Genomic DNA, 17975 nt, shown 5'->3' with positions numbered 1-17975 from the left:
TTTATGTGGAAATAGATGATGGAATCCAGATGTTCCCCCCAGCCCTGCCAAGCCCATCACTACACCTTGTGGACCAAGGAGGCAGCTGGGTAACTGGGAAAATTTGCAGAAAGTCATAGAGGTGAAAAATATCAATTTTCAAAACATTGTTTTGGATAGGAATGAATGCCAAGGCAAGAACAAACAAGGTGCCTTAAAAGCCTGAAAGTGGAAGAACTGAAATGGAACTTTTAAAAATCTCTGTTACATACATAAGCTCCATTATTTTACATACAGAAAACAAATTTATAACTGTGGGAAGAAATTGTCCAGGCAAATTTTTGGTGTCACTGGTACCTTGTTTTCAACTTGTAATTCTCTTTGAAAGTAACCTTTTAAGCTGAAAGCTGACATATGTCAGGGAAACTGGGAATATACGAATGTCAGCAATGAGTTTAGGGTAAAATAAGCCAGTGACCTCTCACCACCCCAAAAAACCTGAATCACTACGCACTTACAGCTTCTGATGGAGCCTTTAAAGGCTCTGAAATGATGTGGATTATCCCATTGGAAGCAATTATATCCCACTCAACAATAGCACTTCTGTCCACATACCGCATCTTGCTCTGCCAGAAAAGAAGCAATGAGAACTAAGCTTTGACCCTTCTCTCCTTGATACTGAAATTGACATTAAGATGGTTTCCCCACCTCAGCTGCTGAGAGTTCAGTTCTCCAGAGAGAAACAACATGTGGAAAAAAAATGGAAAGTTACTCTGCTGCCTCCCTGGACATCAGCCTGGGATGGGCCCTGGCTGGTCACAGCTCTCCTGTGCCTGGAGTAGCCATCATCTTTACCTGCATGTTGCCTTCATGTTGCTCTTTTTCTTTTTTTTTTTTTTTTTCTTTCTTTCTAACTAAAGGGTTTTGTGATCTTTGTGAAGTTTCAAAGCTCTGCCTAGAAGTGCAGTTATTCCTGGGTGCCAGGCAGCCACTTTCAGGGCAGAGGATGCCACTTGACACTCGAGTTTGCTGGCTGGAGTTTGTTTGGTGTGAGCAAGGCTCTGTTGGTGCCTCTGCCTCTCCCAGAAAGTTACCAAGAAACTTTACAAATGCCAACATCTTTTTTTAATGACAAGCTGCTGTTTTCATCTCTTTGCCTATCACACAGCTATCTCCCATAATCCTACCAAGCTGAGAGGAGAGCAAAATGAAGCCCATATCCCCATTTTTCTGTTCCTGAAAGCAAATTCAACAGCTTCCTTTGAGTTTTTCAGGTAAGAGATGTATATCTGCAAGCTAGTAAATTTGCAGTCTGCCAGCTGCTATCCTGCAGTCTCTGGAAAGAGCCTTCTGAACTCAGTCTCACATTGCTGCCCACTCTAACCTTATCCAAGTGCTCTCCAGATCAGTGGAGAGCACCTGATTACAGGGTATAAGAGGAGGAAAAGCACAAAGATGGGAAATTTATTACAGAGGTACCTGGTCAGCTGTGGGGACTTGATGTTCCTGGCCCCCTGTGCTTGTAATGAGAAGTTTTTTCCCCAGACGAGTGAGAAGTGTGGTTCCATTGGTCAAGTCCTCATAAAACATTATGTTGGCATTAGATAAATGATACTCAATGTCTCTCCCAGAAAGGGTCTGCAAATGAGGGCAAAATACAAGGAGTGTTAATGGGTCTCATTAATCCTTTGGATTTACTAGCAAGCTGTGTGCCTGTGACCTTTTCCCCCTTCTCCTATTAATGCTGCAGCAGCATTAGAGGTTATTGGGAAATATGCATGGGAACAGTGGGACATTCTGTCCCTGCTGGCCTCTGATGGCAGGACCTTAATTCCAGCAGGACAAAGGATTTTACTCCTCTGTAGGATGACCTGAAGTGATGGGACTCAGAGATATTCCAAACAGCTTGAAGATATGAACCAGTTAATAAACCCTTATGAATTGTTTGAAACAGGGTTTGATTGAAGGAAGGAAAGAAAGAATAAAAAGGGAAAGCATAGAAATGAAGTTAGGAATGGATGCTTTTAATGTATTGGTAGGAAATAGCAAAGCTGTATGCTGCTTTCTTCAAATAACTGTGCCCCATGCTAATGAGCCAGAACAGACTTCATCTCAGGCAGACTCCTTCATAGCAGGGTAACAAAAATCCCTGATGGAAAAGTCTCTGTAGTGATTGAACACTCAATAACCTTGCACCCGTAACCATGGAAGGCAAATAGAAACAATGAATTCGTGTCTTTTGTGAGCACTGTTTAAATTCTCTAGGGTTAAGCAGGAGTCACATCATACTAAGATTATTTTTCTAAGCTTAAATTTCAATGGGATGCAGAAACCCATGATAGCTGTTTAAGATGTGTTATTAAAACAAGGAAGGGAAAAAAGGAGAAAACCCCTGACCTCATTTTCCTTTAAGCCACTGTCATTGGGAGCAAAAAGGGTGGCCTGCACTGACAGGTCTGTGAGGTACTGCAGGAACTCTCTCCCCTTCCTGGAGGTGTTGGAGTAAGCCATGATGTCCTAAGCAGAAAGAAAATGCAGCTTCACTAGAGAGCAATTGTGTACTCCTGTGTGGAGAGCAGAGAAGATGACACTGGACAAAGGACAACAAAGGAACTCTGTTATTAGCCATGAAGCAGCTCTGGAGTGACTTTCCAAAGGAAGGTTTTACCCAAAACCCAGCTCCAGCTGCTAATTTGATGAGTACATATTAAAATGATTTGCAGACATTGGGCCTCTGTTGTCTTTGAGGCTGCTGATACATGTAGTGCCTTTCTGAGCAGTGACAAGAAAAGAACTCCTAATATTTTGTCTTTTCCCAGTAGCAGTTCAATGAAATTCCGAAGCACAGTGCCTCTTGTGATGCTTACAATGTTGTGCAGAGAGTCTCCTTTAAGCTAAAGCTGCACCAGGCTTTTAATTCCAACTGAATTGTAGAACCCAGAAACCTCTTTGGAGCAAGTGGTTAAAAAATTAGTAACTAAATTCTGGTTTGGATTTAGACCAAACAGGTGCAGATTTAGACTACTCTGCCTTGCTGCACTGGTGTGTTTGGTGGGTGTGGGATTCACATTTGCTGAATCTGAGAGAAGCAGTGAAAAGAATGATCAAAACAATTCTTATCTCATTTGCTGCTCCTGTTTTTTTCAACAAGTAGAATGTGTTGGAAGATTATTTACCTGAAGGAATTTGATTGGATTCTGGTGCAAGTGTTTTGATTTCTTGACCAGTCTCTGAAAGCTGTGTCCTGATGGTCGGTCAGGAGACAGTCACGAGATTTTGTTGAGTTCTTGTTCAGTTTCCAATTTAGATGTAGTGTAATATAACATAATAAAATAATTAATTAGCCTTCTGAATCAATGGAATCAGATGCATCATTCTTGCCAGACAATGGGGTTGCCTGATTTACTATAGGTGGGCTAGCAAAGCAAACCCTGGGTACAATACAGGGCCTGCTTTGCTCCACTCCTGCCCCAGCCTTTGTTCCTACCGAGAGGAAGTTTGTCAGCGTTGGGAAGGACATCAGCACTTGCAGCAGGTTCCCACTACAGGAGATGCCATCCCCCACGTAGCCTGGCTTGCAGGTGCAGTTCACCTCTGAAAGGTACAAGTAGAGAGAGCTGCATGGGCAAACACCTTTCCAAGAAAGCTTTAGGCTGCCCTGTGCCTGAAAAACTGCCTGTAAGCAGCAGGTTAGGTTTTCTTAAAGTTAAAAAAGAGGCAGAGTCTCTTGCAGTGTTATCCACCAGCCTGTGGCTGATGGAAGGAACCAAAATGCTGCTCTCATTTTCACAGAGGGATGAGGCAAAGGACCTTCTTACCTTTCTCCCTGTAGCAGAAAACATCCCAGGTTTCGCTCAGGTTGGCTCTTCTGCCGTAGTCCACGATGCCGACGTATCCGGAGCCGCAGTTTGGGGAGGAGAAGGCGGTGGGGTATCCCACCCTCCCACCAGCCAGCCAGCCAGCAGAGCACAGGTGGTACCTTGCCTGCAGTCAGCACAGCCAGAAGGGAAAACTCAGGGGAAAAGCCGGGTGGTGGGGCTGGGGAACTGCACATGGAATGAACAGAGCCCCCAGGGCACACAGGCAGCACCTGCCCTGCCAGCACTGGTCCAGCCTCACATTTTGCTAAAGGTGCCTCCAAATAGTCAGTGTCTTTCTTCCTTCCAGAGTTGGAAGAAGCCAGAAGGAGACAGTCAGTCTGACCCACTCTTCTAAAGCAAGTTTTGCAAACCCAAGTTGGGATGCTCATCACACTGACATCAGCCATGTGCTATCTACAAGGTGCTCAAGGCAGGCAGTATGGAAATGGGTCTGTTAACAGCGTTTGAGGAAAAAGAGTCCTGGAGACTTACTTTAAAGGCATAAATCAAGCATAACTCTGAAGTGCACATTTCTTTAAGAAGTGTTATTAATTAAAATCCCCTTGAAAATATTCTGAAAGTTCTTGTTTCTAGTGATGCTCACCCCAGCATCACTAGAAACAAGAACTTGGCAAATGATTTCAGTGCTGTGCAAGCATGCGTGGAACCAATAAAAAGTCTGAAAATTGCTCCCAGCCAAACATACCCTGGGGCATGGGCAAAGGAAAGGAGGGAAAGTGATGCTTATTAGCACAGAGCAGCCCCTTTGCTCCTCCCTCTCCATTTACTCTCTCTGAGTCTCGGTCCTGTTTGGGGATGCCCTCCCTGGGAGAGGGCTCCTCACCTTCTGTGCATACAGCAGCTGCTCGTAGGTGGCCACGGTGGCTGACTCATTGGCACAGGCCTCCCTGGCCTGCTGGTAGCTCATTCTGTACTGCCCCACGGGGGCCCGCAGGTGGAACACCCCCACCGTGGTGTCTGCAAAGAGAGACAAGGACCAGCTCCTCCTGAAGGGCCCTCCCTGGTGCACAGGCAGCTGTGCCAGACAAACACCCCTGGATTTTGTGAATTAGAGCAGATTGATTCCTCAGGGGTAGCATTCATACCTGGACTGCCTTCACGATAAATTCATGTTTACACATAACTGTTATCAAACATAACTTTTATAACCATTTGTTGCTGGCTGGGGGCTATGTACAAATTGCAAATGGGATGGGACTGCTACGAATTTGTATTTTGAGCTGCTTTATTCTTTAGCATCAGTCTCATTACATGGTTATGACAATGGGAAAATGCCACCAGCTCACATCTCAGGCAGCAGACTAAGAATTTAATGTTACAGCTTACTTTAAAAGTTTTTTGACCAATCACACAAAACAAAATTACATTGACAGTGGTTCCATCCAACCACTATAAGCACAAGTACCTTTGGTTAAAACAATGCTTGCTTATTTCAAATACAATACCTGCTTGTAAGCCTTAAAACACAATGCACAGAGCTCCCTTATTAAGCTTAAAACTTCCTAATATCTTGCTAGATAAACTTTTCTGCAGCTTAGGGAGTTATTCTAGACAAGCATTAATACACAGACCATTGTTCTATTTCTCCTTACTTTTCTACTTCTTACATAATTTTTCTGCTGACCATTTTTCTCATGGATACTGCTGAGCTCTAATCACAGTTCTGCTACCTCTGAGGCCTGCCTTTTGCAGCTTTCCCAAAACCCTCTGATTTTAAGCATTCCCACAACGTTCCAATTGTAATCTCATTGTTTCATGGGGACATTAATTAGAGGCCTGAGTGAGCTTGCAGCTCCTGGTCACTGGCCTCAGGACACAGGGCTGGTGGTGTGCAGGGCGTGTCCTCCTTGTCACAGACATATTTTCTGAAAAATACCTTTTGCTAGGATTTTTCTCCTGAGAAGCTGAGAAGCCTCAGAAACTAAATGTAAACAATAATTATCCGCTGCTGGGGAAGGTGGCAGGTGCATCTCTGATTGGTCTCATGTGGTTGTTTTTACTTGATGACCAATCACAGGCCCAGCTGTGTCAGGACTCTGGTCAGTCACAAGATTTCATTATCATTCTTTGCTAGCTTTCTCTTTCTCCTTTCTCTTTCTTTTGTAAAGTTTTAGTATATAATTTTAATAAAACAAAATATCATAAAATAATAAATCAGCCTTCTGAAACATGAAGTCAAGATTCTCATCTCCTCCCTCATCCTGTGGACCCACAGACACCCCCACCCCTGCTCACCTTGGAAGTGCAGGTCAGCACAGGTGGCATCGGGGTGGCACTGCCCATTGTCCTGCAGGCAGCGGTCCAGGGGCAGCTGCAGCACCGAGCAGTTCAGCCCATCACCAATGAAGCTGCTTTTGCATTCACACCTACGTCTGCCCTGCTCAGAGAGAGGAGGAGAAAGGCCAAGACAAGCATTTAACTGACACGACTCTGGTGTTTCAGGCAGCGTTCTGAGCTGCTGGGGAAATGTCACTTGATATGAGCAGGAATGGACAAACAGAAGAGTTGCTGCTAGCAAGTCAGCCAAATATTTACAGATGTACTTGGGTGCTTTGCTGAATTAACACCAAAGCATAATTTCATCCACAAAGTTAATACCATGCACTGGAGGGTTACATGACACGTAATTCACAAAAACTGATGGCAAACATATCAAAATGATCTTTAAATGACTGAGCATGGAAGGAAGCATGGAATTTAACAGCCCACTGGTAGTAACAAATGCGAGCTATAAACCAAGCAGGAATTGGTGACATCCAGGGATTGCAATGGTTGACAGCTGGAATGGATTGTCAGCAAGACTTTTCTAGATCAGTCTAGATCAGGAAGGCAAGACACCAAAATGGAATGGGGAAGTGATCCTGCAAGCACCAGGACAAATGCTGCATCAAGTCACCTGCACAGTTTTCTGTAACCACACTGACTATGTGGATCATGGAATTTGTATAATGTGGCTGCAGAGCTTTTCAAGTTGAGTTCAAGCCATCAACCAGTGACACTATTCTCCCAGCTGTCCCTTTGTTGGGCTTCCAAAATGTATTTAATTTTAATCCAAAGTATTTATGTTGCAAATAAGGATAGACAGTTAGAGAGAGCTAAGATTGGGACAGAAAGACTACGTATGCAAAACATCCCAGCTTCTGTGTTACCCCATTCCCCAGAGCAAAGATGTTAAAATGTTTCTCAGCCTTCAGCTGAGGCATACCAAACTGATGTGGAAAGTGGGTTGGAGCTAAGTAAGGGTCGTTTTGGAAAACAGAGATTTAGAGAGGAAGAGGGTGTGATCCAGCCAGAGGAGAAACTCCTCAGACTTCCCTGCTGGGCACTGAAATCATTCAACTTACAGGTCCTGTGACAATGCAGATGGCATGCTCGTGGCAGCCTCCATTGAACCCATCAGCACAAGGGTTTATTGGAAGGCAGGCAAAGCCATCTCCCTTGTAGCCCTTCTGGCAGCTGCAGAAGACTTTCACCCCGTGCTGTGTGCATTCTGCTGCCTTGTGGCACCCACCATTGTTCTGCTTGCAAAGTTCTGCAGCTGCAGGGGGAAATAAACCAAATGAGTAAAGTCTGCTTTTAAAGAGGATGTTCTTCATAAAGACAAACCATCACCAGTCCTTTCACACTAAAAATACTAGAATACTTGTTGGGGAAAATAAAACCCTGTTTCTATTTCCTGAGGCATTACTGAATTTCTGTAAGTCTATCCCTTAGGGCTCTGACAGCCTTGTCAGGATGTTCTTGATTCAGGAGATGTGGTACCAACCCTCAGATTTCTGGCCAGGTTGACTTTGGAAGGTGTAAGTCACCTGTCTGACAAAGAAGAACTGTTTCTGTAGCAGTGCTACCAGGGAACTGCCTTGCCTATGGGCATAAAAAGAAATCATAGGATCCTTTTTGTTGGAAAAGCCCTTTGATATCTTTGTGTCCCACAGTAAGTCCTCTGAGGGAAACCCTGCTGCCTTCAAAACTTGACTGAAGTGCACATGCTGCTCATGCTCCTGCTTGGTAAAGTCTGGAGACATCTGATTTAGAAAAACCCGAACTCCCTATATCCTAAATTTGTTTCACCTACTGCAAAGTGCAAGTTTTTAGGGTGGGCAGTAACTGCAGTGCTGTGTGTGTGCAAGAGGGAAGAACCTGCCTTTTGGCCCTGGGTGGGGGTGGGAGCTCACCTGTGCACGTGATCCCGTCCCCGTCGTACAAGGGCTTGCACTGGCACGTGCTGTTCTCCGTGCAGACGGCGTTGGCCGAGCAGCTCGGGGAGCACACTGGGGGCAGAGCTGCAGGGAAGGCAGGACAGCTGGAATCAAACAGCTCTGGCAGCACCATGCCCTCGTCTCATGCAGAAGGAGAACCCTTAGTACCAGTCTGGCTAACTGGAAAACTTGTAAGAATTTTGTTTTTTGACTGCCACAGCCCAAAGCGTCTCTGCAGGGGAGGTAGGAACTCATATTGCCATATCACAAAAGAGGAGACAGTGGGGTGTAGGGCTTTGTCCTCAGTCCAGAGCAGAGTCCCTAAGTGATCCTGACATTTATTAACCCTTTCTGTCTTATCTATAGAAACCTTCTGTTGAACTGCCAGTAGTTTCCACCCCTAGCTCCATGGACAGAGTGGTGAGAGCAGGCAGAGACCTAGCTTGGTTTCACACAGCCGGCCAGTCCATCCTGTTTCACAGAAACATCGTCCTGTGCCCGAGTATCCTTCATCACACTGCCCATTGTTCTTGCATTCACAAGCTGGAAAAGAAACACAGAGATCACGTGCAGAGGGGGAAAATCTTTCTCTAGAGAAACATCATCATCTCAGTTTAGATACAGTATTGCCTAGAAAAAATTTAGATGAGTCTACCTTCATGGTATTTCACCAACAAGCCAGTCAAGCAGAGGACTAGACTTTCCAGGATGGCTGAGCAATTGTCATCCTTGGAGGTTTTCAAGTCCTGATAGGAAAAGTCCTGAACAACATGAGCTCAGAACTGACCCTGTTGTGAGAAGGAGTTGGGCTAGAGACCTTCTGAAACCCCTTCCAATCTGAGTTAACCTGTGGGCCTGTGATTTTATAATTGGCATTTGTTCAATGTGCCTCTGAAAATGAAAATGAGTACATTGCAGTGGAGTAGGAAGCTGCATGGAGAGCTGTGGCAGGAAAGAGTTAACAGCTGAACTGAAGACCCAGGCAAATGAGTCCTAATGAACAGCAGCTGATAATTGTGGGGAGGCCAGAGAAAACCAAGGTGTGTTGAAGGACAGTGTTTGGCTGCTCTGTGGGAGAAGGTCCAGCTGAGTAAGGAAGCCAGCTATGAGGTTAGTAAGGTTTTCTGTAAAATGGAGACAAGTTACCTGTAATTTCTTTTTCTAGAGTTTCAGATATTTTTGTGATGAAAAGCTTTTGGATTCCTTTAATTCCTTTTATAGGTGATGCTTTGCTGCTTCTGCCCTCCAGCCTGAGGTGTAGTGGTCTGTTTAATCTATAGGTGATGGTGATGTTTTTACTTATCCTTTTTGGGCCCTGCAATAACTTATGTGCTGAATCCTTCCTAAAGAACGATTCATGGCTCTCTCTTTTATAATGTTGTGCTGCAGCATAACATTGACCATCCTTTATGGTATTATCCTTCTTCTTGAAATATTGTTGTTGTTTAGAGAAGAAAATCATGTGGCATTTGTGGAACTGATTTTTTGCATACATGTCCTGCTGAAAAGGAGCTTCACTTGATGGCTTTCTTCATTTCATTTGATTAGTTAACTTTTGTTTGTCTTAAATCTACATCAACAGGAAGGGGCTATAAACTTTTTTTCTCTTAAATTTCATAATCTGATTTCATGGTAATGGCTCATATGTTAAATGCTATGGTGTGCTATGAAGTGGATGAACTATAGGTAGTTGTAATCCTGAGAATCTGTGTCCAAGCCTGCTGTCTTGGGAGCCTATAACCTCCCATCCTACGTGCCTCAGGAGCAGCTCAGGTGCACAGGGTTAGGATGGAAGCATTAATGTTGTAACTTCTTTCCTGAAAGTCTTTATGTCAGGAAAACATTTAAGTTTAAAGGGAGATAGTGATCCTGCTCCCACCTAGTTTACACTTGAAGCCACAGAGAGGTGGATTTTGTGAGCAGTTGCTTGGCTGTCCCCCTTCACAAAGGGGGAAGAAGTTGCTTGGCTGTCCTTTTTCCTCTCTGTGGAAGCAGCACATGGCCTCAGCCTCCTGCATTCCTTGAGGAGCCACGTTACTAAAATCCTCTCTTAAGTTTTATAGGGATGGAGGAGAAAGCTGTGCTGTAGCTAAAACCACTTGTTGCTGGAGGCCCTGCTTCTGTTCTCTCACTGATGTACTGTGTAAGAGTAGGAGGTCCTGTGCAGTCACAGCCCTGCAACCTCTGCATGCCCTCTTCTCCTCCTCCCTTCCGAGACCTCGTGCCGTGCCCTGATGTGAGGAGGCACTCAGGAAAAATATTGACGTTAAGAGGGAAGCTTTCCTTGGCTTACTCAGAACCTCCTTGCTGACAGAACAGTTTGGGCTTGGGTGTGGGAAGGGAGCTCGGACGTACGCCTGCAGGTGAAGCCGTATCTGCCCGGCAGGCACAGCTCGCACGCGGTCCCGTCGAAGCCGCCGCTGCAGCGGCACTCTCCGGTCCCCGTGTACCCATCGTCACAGGAGCCGTGGCCATTGCATGGGGTCTCTGGGCCCCCTGGGCAAGCTGAAAGGTTGGAAAGGAAAAGTGGTTCTTTAGCTCAGGGGCATGTTTGTTCACGGTCACTGCTGGTTCTCTAGCGTTCTGTCAAAGTCATGGAGTGGGGAGTGCCTGTAAATGCGTCTCTCCCGAGGTGTGTAAAAGTGGCTGTGGCACTAGGACTGCTGTCAGCCCCTGCTCTAAATTCCCTGACACACTTCCACAGCTCCTATCAGAAAGGTGCTGAGGATCCTTCCAGCCCTGACTTGTGGATGCTGTTACCTGGCTGCTTGCTCGTTCAGACCTGTCTGTGAATGGCACTTCCCAAATGGAGCCTTTCTTGAGTGTCTCTGTGGTCTCTGTGCTGTCAGGGTGACCCCAAAGGCCAGCTCAGTTTGAGCTGGCCAAAACTACATGGGATCTGCATGTGTCTCTCTGTGAAACCAGGACAGAGAAAGCTGGCAGGGCTGTGTGTGGCTGGACCTATCTGCCAGCAGAGGTCCTGACCTGGATTGTGACAAGGTGTGCCCCGGTGGAGGCCACAGTCCTGCTCCCCTGCAGGGCTGGCAGGTGAAGGAGAACAGTCTGGAAGTTTCTGCTAACAAACTGCTGAGATGGAGCCTCCCAAATCGTCTCCACCTGTTCAGAACTACAACTTCTGAGCTTACTCTGCTGATGAGTGCCTGGGGCTGAGCAATTTTGCACTGGTTCTCAGGTGTGTGCTGCTGCTGCTGTGTGAACCTGAGCCTGTGTTTAAAAGACTTTTAGCTGGTGACCTGCTCAGCAGGACAGCCTTTACTCTCTGTAGACTCACCTGCTCTCATTGTGGAGTTTAAAACTTGCTCTAAATATGACGAGATAATCTGAATTGAAGAAGCACTTAACGCCTTATGTTGTTCAGCTCTCCCAACCAAATTCCCTTATTTTGCAGCTGCTCTCTCCTCGTGCCCTTTATCCCAATTCTCCCGGTTTTGCCTGCTGGGTGCTACACAGCTGTCCTGGGGAAGGGCAGGGCACAGGATGGCCGTGTGGGTGGGAATCCTACCTTGGCAGTCTGGCCCGAAGTAGCCCTTGCAGCACTTGGCGACGTGGATGACCATGGAGCAGTTCCTGCGGCACCCGTCCCTCAGCAGCCCGTAGGACTCGTAGGTGCACCACTGGATTCCTTTCTGCGCGTCAGAGTGGCAGCACAGAGCGAGGAGGGGGAGAACACAGCAGGATGAGTGATGCTGCGTGGAGTTTGGCTTTTTCCTCTTTAAATTGTAATTTCTGATGTGCATTGAATCACAATGGGATGTGTGAAGAGGGCAGGTGGGAGACCCCCACTCTCTCTGATTCCTGCCAAGCTAAGCAGCATTCCTGAGAGTGCAGGAGCTGCTCTGAGTCAGCTGAAGCACTTTTACACTGGGTGGTGTGAGACCAACAAGCATCCCCCACCACCACCAGCACCCACGTATTTACCCAGGGACAGCTTTGTCACTTAATAGTGTGGTAGCACTGTCAAAGGTTCTCTTTGAAACTTTTGAAAGTTTAAGAAACTTTTTCTGGTTTCCTGTTGTGAAATATAGAGAAGAACGTGTTAGTCTGCTTACATATGAGATTTGAATGTTTTACCTTTGGTTTTGTCCCTGGAGGGCATTTAGAGTTAATGAAACAGCTAGCACAATGCCCCTGGAAAAGGGAAAAAAAAAAATTGTATTAAAATAGTGGCTCCAAAAGGCTACTTGACTTGGACAAAAAGTCTGTTTTATCAGAGCAGAAAAGGTAAAGCTTTTATTGCAGTTACAAAATTAATAGAAAACTGTGGAGGAGCAAGAGAGGAGAGTGACAACAAAATAGTTGCAATAATTTAATGCCACAAAAATGCAAGAAAATAATTAAATAGTTTTGATACTGGAATATAAGTTCTGGAAGAGGAAACTGGTCTGGGTTTAAAGAAGGAAGGGAAGAGATGATGAATGTTCTTCAAACAAGTATTGATGTCATCTGTATTAGACCTGGGTGTCTAATTTAGACTACAGAAAAATGTTTGCCTCTAAGGAGCTGCTTATGAAATTTTAGGAAATGGTATCTGTTTAATTTCATTTAATGGCATCATAAACAAAAGGCAACTTGAGCAGATGGGATATACAGGATTGTTGGTTTCATAATTGAAATACGTGTTCCGAGAAGGTTTTTAAAAGACTGACTACCTGAAAGTTCTTTTACTTCTAGGAATTTTTTTCATACTTTCAAATTTTACTGAAGTAAACTTGATCTTGAAGCTGTTTGAAGATGACTTTCAAAATTTCCCATTTGTGGGACCCATCAAAGTTCAGGGAGGAAATTTCCTCCATGCTAACAGTGCCTGTTCAGGTGTGTTAAAAACAAGAACTGTCAGAGACTGAGACAGAGCAGGCAGTTCTCTATCTTGTGTCCTTCATGCCCTGTGCTGCTGGGCAGCAGTGCTGTTCTTTTCTAATAGGGAGCTTTGCAAACGTGATCTCTATGGGCAAATCTGTAGTGTGAACTTCCACTCATTTAAGAGCACGACAGAAAGATTTATCCTTGCTCCAGTTTTTGCTTGCAAGTCTTTTTTATGCTCTTCAGTGGAACCACTTGTCCTGTGTGCTGCTTCGTGTGGATAAAGGATTTGTGTTGTGCTCCTGTGAGGCATTGTGCTGCACTTGTGAATCTCTCTGTAACCAGTGCAGCAGATGCAGCCAGCCTGCAGCAGAGGGGCTTTACTGGGAGCGGTGCCGGAGCTGCAGGGAGTGTTACCCCAGGTGCACATTGGTGCCTGGGCTGTGTCCCTGCCAGGCTGGGGGACCCCAGGGCACTGACCATGAGCTCCGTGGTGAGGAAGCTGTCGCAGCGGCCCCCCAGGCTGGGCTCTGTCAGCAGGCAGTTGATCCCGTAGGCGATGCCCCCGTCGAACTCCAGCTGCCGCTGCACCACCTTGCACTGCCCGTCGTTCAGGAAAAGGGAGCCCTGGGAGAGGGGGACAGGGCAAGTCATGAGCTGCTCCTCCTCCTTGGGGTCCTGCTCTCTGTGGGAATGCTCTCGGGACAAGGTGGGATGTCAAACTATCCTGTTTGAGCCCCTATAGCCAAACTGATGGCTACAGGGGCTCAAACCCAGTTTTGGGGCCTTTCTTCCTATGGGCAGATGTGTGTCTGGAGTACTGTGTCCAGCTCTGGAGTTTCCAACACAGGAAGGATATGGACATGTTGGAGCGAGTCCAGAGGAGGGTCATGAAGATACTCAGAGGGCTGGAACACCTCTCCTGTGAGTCTGTTCAGCTGGGAGAAGAGAAGGCTTCAGGGAGACCCTAGAGCACCTTCCAGTCCCTAAGTGGGGGATATGTGAGAACTGGAAAAGGATTTTTAACAAGGGCATGTAATGATAATACAAGGTATAATGGCTTTAAACTGAGAGAAGGTGGGTTTAGACTGGATTTTGGGAGGAAATCCTTTACTGTGACGTTGGTGAGGCACTGGAAGAAGTTGCCCAGAGAACTGTGGATGCCCCATCCCTGGAAGTGTTCATGGCCAGATTGAATGGGACTTTGAGCAACCTGGTCTAGTGTAAAGTGTCACTGTTCTTAACAAGGAGGCTGGAACAAGATGACCTTCAAGGATCCTTCCAACCCAAATCATTCTATGATATCTTTCTTTTCTGAAGAGGATACAATATGCCAGTCCTATATTCACAGGTTTATCTTATGAGTATTTAGACATAGATGCTTGTCAAGCATGACCTGATACATTTGCAAAGAAAAATGTGACATTGTTCTGGTTTACCAAGCTATGTGTGTGCCTGCAGCCTTAGCATGGGAGTGCTTACACAGCAGAGTTTGCATGCAGATGCTGCATTCATGGGGGGTTTAAAACCAGGCTGATCTTAGTGGTTTTGCACTAAAAAACTTCTACTACTGTAGAAGTTAAAGTGTGCTGGTATTTCAGTTTCAAGGTGACTGAGAGCAGCTTTGAACAAATAGTATCTCACAGCAGAGCAAACAGCAGCTCCAAAAAGTCCTACAAACCATACAGTTTGCTGAATCTGTTGCTGTAGTGGCTCTTGGCATGTAGTGGTGATGACCAACAAAGTTTTGGTGCCGCTGACCCTGCCTGGGGGCTGTGCAGAGGCAGAGTTTGGTGTGCAGGAGCCGATCCTGCAGCAGGAGGGAGGAATAAGCGCGCCAGCAGAGCGAGCACTTACGATCTCCCCGTTATCCCCGCAGCTCACGCTGAGGTTGGAGCCCTGCAGGGTCTTCAGTGAGGTGGAGCTGGGGAGCTGGTAGGCCAGCACCTGGGAAAGAAAAGGGGAGCTGCTCATGTCTGGGCTTGCAGCGTGTTTTGCCTGTGGCAAGGCTCCCAAAAGGCAAGGGCTTACCGCAGCATCGCGGACAATGTGGAATTTGAGGTACTGCACCAGCTTGTTGGTGTTGGACTTCTTGAAGAGGAAGTCCTGCTGCTCCTGGGGCAGGCCACGGATGGCTGTGTCAGTGGGCCAGAAGAGGGTGACTGGTTTGTGAATGGGATCGTTGATCAGCCCCAGCAGGTTGTTCTTCTGCAACACAGCAATGGTTGGGGCAGAAGATCAATGCTCTGTCCAAAGTGACACTGACCCTGTGGGTGACTGCCAGGGGGAACTGGGGTGTGGTGCTCTGTGGGCTGCCTGCTCACCAGCCTGCAAATACCCTGACTTTAAAAAGCAGATGTGAGTTGAACTTGATACACAGTAGGACAGAGCTGAGTGGGGAAGGGAAAGTGGCTGTGGGTCTGCTTAACATCCCCAAGCTCTGAGGGAGTGTGACTGGTGCTGAGCAGGGTTCTTGTGTACTCTGTGGTGAGCCCTTTGGTTCTCCTGAACAAAATCCTGCCTGTGATGACATGCTCTCTGTGTGGTTTTGTCTTAAAAAAAAAATAATAATAATTTACAACCTTTTCCCAATGGACCATTTTCCCAATGGGTTCTTTCTCTTGTCTCCTTACCTCCAGCAAAGTGTTGAACAGGATATACCCATGCTTGGCTGCAACCATTTTAAGACTTTCCTACAAAGAAAGAAAAGTGAGTAATTTACCTAAGAAATACATTCTTTGGATATTAAAAAAGCAGGTTAGAGCTTGCTTTTCCTGTAGTCAGTTTTTGTTATAAAATCAAAGCTGCTGTAAAAACCCTCTGCAGAAATCCTCTTATACTGTCTTTATCTGTAATTCTGGTGAATTTAAAATTTAAAATTTTTAGTGTCACTTTTTTTTGTTGACTTATATGATTTATATATCTGAGAGTAACTGTGGAAAATCCCCTGGGCTGGCAATGGTGATAAGCTGCACATACCTTCTTGAGGGGGAAATCCTGCATCTGTGAAGGGACTAGGAATTGGTTTATGATATGGATCACACCATTTGTGCCAACAGTATCACTGAGTACAATTTCAGCTTTGTTGTTCAAAACCAGCGAGTTCTGGAAAGGCAACAAAAATATTTTTGTCTGTGAAACCTTGTGGGAAGGTGAGGCTGATGCTGAGTTGCTTTGATATCATGAGCCCAGGCCACCTTTTCTTTGCAGCAAACAGTACTTTCAGCTTTATTAAATTGCTCTTTGCTTTTTCAAACTCTCCTCATGCTCATAAAGCCAGAGTCTGAGGATTAAATAGCTTGTGTCAAAGCAAGGGTTGTAGAAATCTACTCTTGGAATACCAAACAATGCTGAACTCTTCAGCTGAACAGACAATCTTAGCTGAAAGTAATTTATTTATTTTTGTGCATCAGAGGAGGAAAGGGAGCCACTGAAGTTTTTGAGAAGGTGAATGAGAGTGGGCTGTTTCCCCTGTGTTCTGCTCCCTGTCTCTCCGTGTTTGCTCACCTGGGAGTAGCTGATGTGTATGAGGTCACCCTGGAGAGAGGTGATGTTGGTGATGGTTGCCAGGTCCTTGTACAGCAGGCTGGCACAAGCCACCATGTGGTACCGGAGCACTTGGGCCATCACTCCTTTGTCAATCCAGTCCTTGACCTGCAGTGGGGAATGGAGGGGCTGAGGAGCAGCTGGGCAAGGCACCTGAAGAGAAAGCTCACCTGAACTGAGCCCTTTTACTCACTCGTGGGTCGCTGTAGAGTACGTCTGTGCGAGGGACAAACAGGGTGAAAGGGCCAGGGCCTGAGAGATCCCTGATGGACAAGGTCTGCCAAATGGAAGAGGAAAATGCAGCAGTGAGTTAATGCATGTGATGCCACACAGTGACAGGGCAAGGTGCTGCCTGCAGCTCCACTGCTGCCACACACTGAGTTCCCTTCCCTGCAACACAAGGGTGAGAGAAATTCCTCCTGTGGGCTTTGGCTCCAAGCTTTGTCTGCCACCTTTGCTCACAGGTATTAGATAGAAGATTTCTGTCTTATAGACATGTCTTTATCTCCTCTGCAAAAACAAACAGGAGTTGAGGGAATTAAATTAATTATTCTTAGGAGCACAAATGGACCTGGGCTATTGCAGGCACTTTGCAATGACCACTGATAAGCTGTCCTGGGGTGGCTTTGTGATGCTGTATCCCTGTTTGAGAGGGATTGAGAGGTCTCTAAAAGCAAGAGGAAGCCACCTGTCTACCATGGTAGCAAAACTCAAACTAGAATATAGGTCTTTAGGTTAGTAAGCCAATGCACAGGTCTGTGCTGCCCTGAGGCTTCTGGCAAATTGCTGCCTCCAGTCTCCAAAAATCAGTGAGAGCTGGCTGCACACTGGCTGTCTTGCAAGACACAGAGCACCCTGTGACATTTCAGGGAGGCAACTGAAATTGCTGCCATTTGGAGATGCAGAAGGGGTAGCAAATGAGGGGAATATTCTTGCTTCAGAATTGACAAGAGATGTGCTGGCAGATCAGACTGTGAATGGGTGAAAGCTTCAGCTTTATGCCCAGTCTGGATGTAGCCACAGCTCTGTCCATGGAGAGCAGCAGGCAGGGCCTTCCCAGAGCTTTTCCTGGGGAAGGCTGTGAGAAGGTCAGAGGAAAGAATGAGAAACAATTCTTATCTCCACTTGCTGCATCTGTTGTGCACATGTGGAATGCATTATGGAGACTTGCTTACCAAAGGGTGATTTCTTAATTGGCCTCTGCTGATGGTGTTTGGATTGGTTGACCAATTGGATCTGTCAGGGTGATGAACTTCTTAAATAAGTATAGTGTAAGATAGAATAATAAAGCAATTGATCAGCCTTCTGCAATCATGGAGTCAATGCTAATTATTACCTGGCTGGGGGCCTGTGATGACATCTGGAGGCCTTACCTTTCCCTGGGACTTTGGTCTTGATCATTAATAGGTCATTAATACTGTTTTAGTGACAGTTAATAGCTTACATTAGAGCATCTCAAGTGTTAGTGACTGATAATCCAAATCCAGTCCCAATTATATTGAAGGAAGTTGGTGCACACCAGATTCTTGTCTGTTTCTCTCTGCTCTAC

General features: G+C 46.0%; 1 protein-coding gene across 1 annotated transcript in view; it reads right to left on the bottom strand.

Moving 5' to 3' along the window:
• The window catches only part of STAB2 (stabilin 2), an 81203-nt gene that overhangs the window by 2254 nt on the left and 60974 nt on the right, over positions 1 to 17975 (bottom strand). The window contains exons 45-64 of the mRNA XM_018918733.3: positions 16620 to 16703; positions 16388 to 16534; positions 15860 to 15985; positions 15514 to 15573; positions 14912 to 15088; positions 14738 to 14827; positions 13361 to 13507; positions 12152 to 12208; positions 11583 to 11706; positions 10415 to 10564; positions 8498 to 8602; positions 8036 to 8143; positions 7205 to 7398; positions 6096 to 6237; positions 4684 to 4817; positions 3798 to 3963; positions 3467 to 3573; positions 2377 to 2496; positions 1459 to 1617; positions 498 to 605 (exon numbers count right to left, since the gene is read on the bottom strand). Coding sequence (XP_018774278.3) covers positions 498 to 605; positions 1459 to 1617; positions 2377 to 2496; positions 3467 to 3573; positions 3798 to 3963; positions 4684 to 4817; positions 6096 to 6237; positions 7205 to 7398; positions 8036 to 8143; positions 8498 to 8602; positions 10415 to 10564; positions 11583 to 11706; positions 12152 to 12208; positions 13361 to 13507; positions 14738 to 14827; positions 14912 to 15088; positions 15514 to 15573; positions 15860 to 15985; positions 16388 to 16534; positions 16620 to 16703 — 2505 coding nt within the window. The remainder of the gene's footprint in view (positions 1 to 497; positions 606 to 1458; positions 1618 to 2376; positions 2497 to 3466; positions 3574 to 3797; positions 3964 to 4683; positions 4818 to 6095; positions 6238 to 7204; positions 7399 to 8035; positions 8144 to 8497; positions 8603 to 10414; positions 10565 to 11582; positions 11707 to 12151; positions 12209 to 13360; positions 13508 to 14737; positions 14828 to 14911; positions 15089 to 15513; positions 15574 to 15859; positions 15986 to 16387; positions 16535 to 16619; positions 16704 to 17975) is intronic.

Source organism: Serinus canaria, chromosome 1A, assembly GCF_022539315.1.
Source record: "Serinus canaria isolate serCan28SL12 chromosome 1A, serCan2020, whole genome shotgun sequence".
Taxonomy (NCBI): Eukaryota; Metazoa; Chordata; class Aves; order Passeriformes; family Fringillidae; genus Serinus; species Serinus canaria.
Note: the sequence above shows the minus strand (reverse complement) of the source record. Positions and strands in the feature narration are given on the sequence as shown.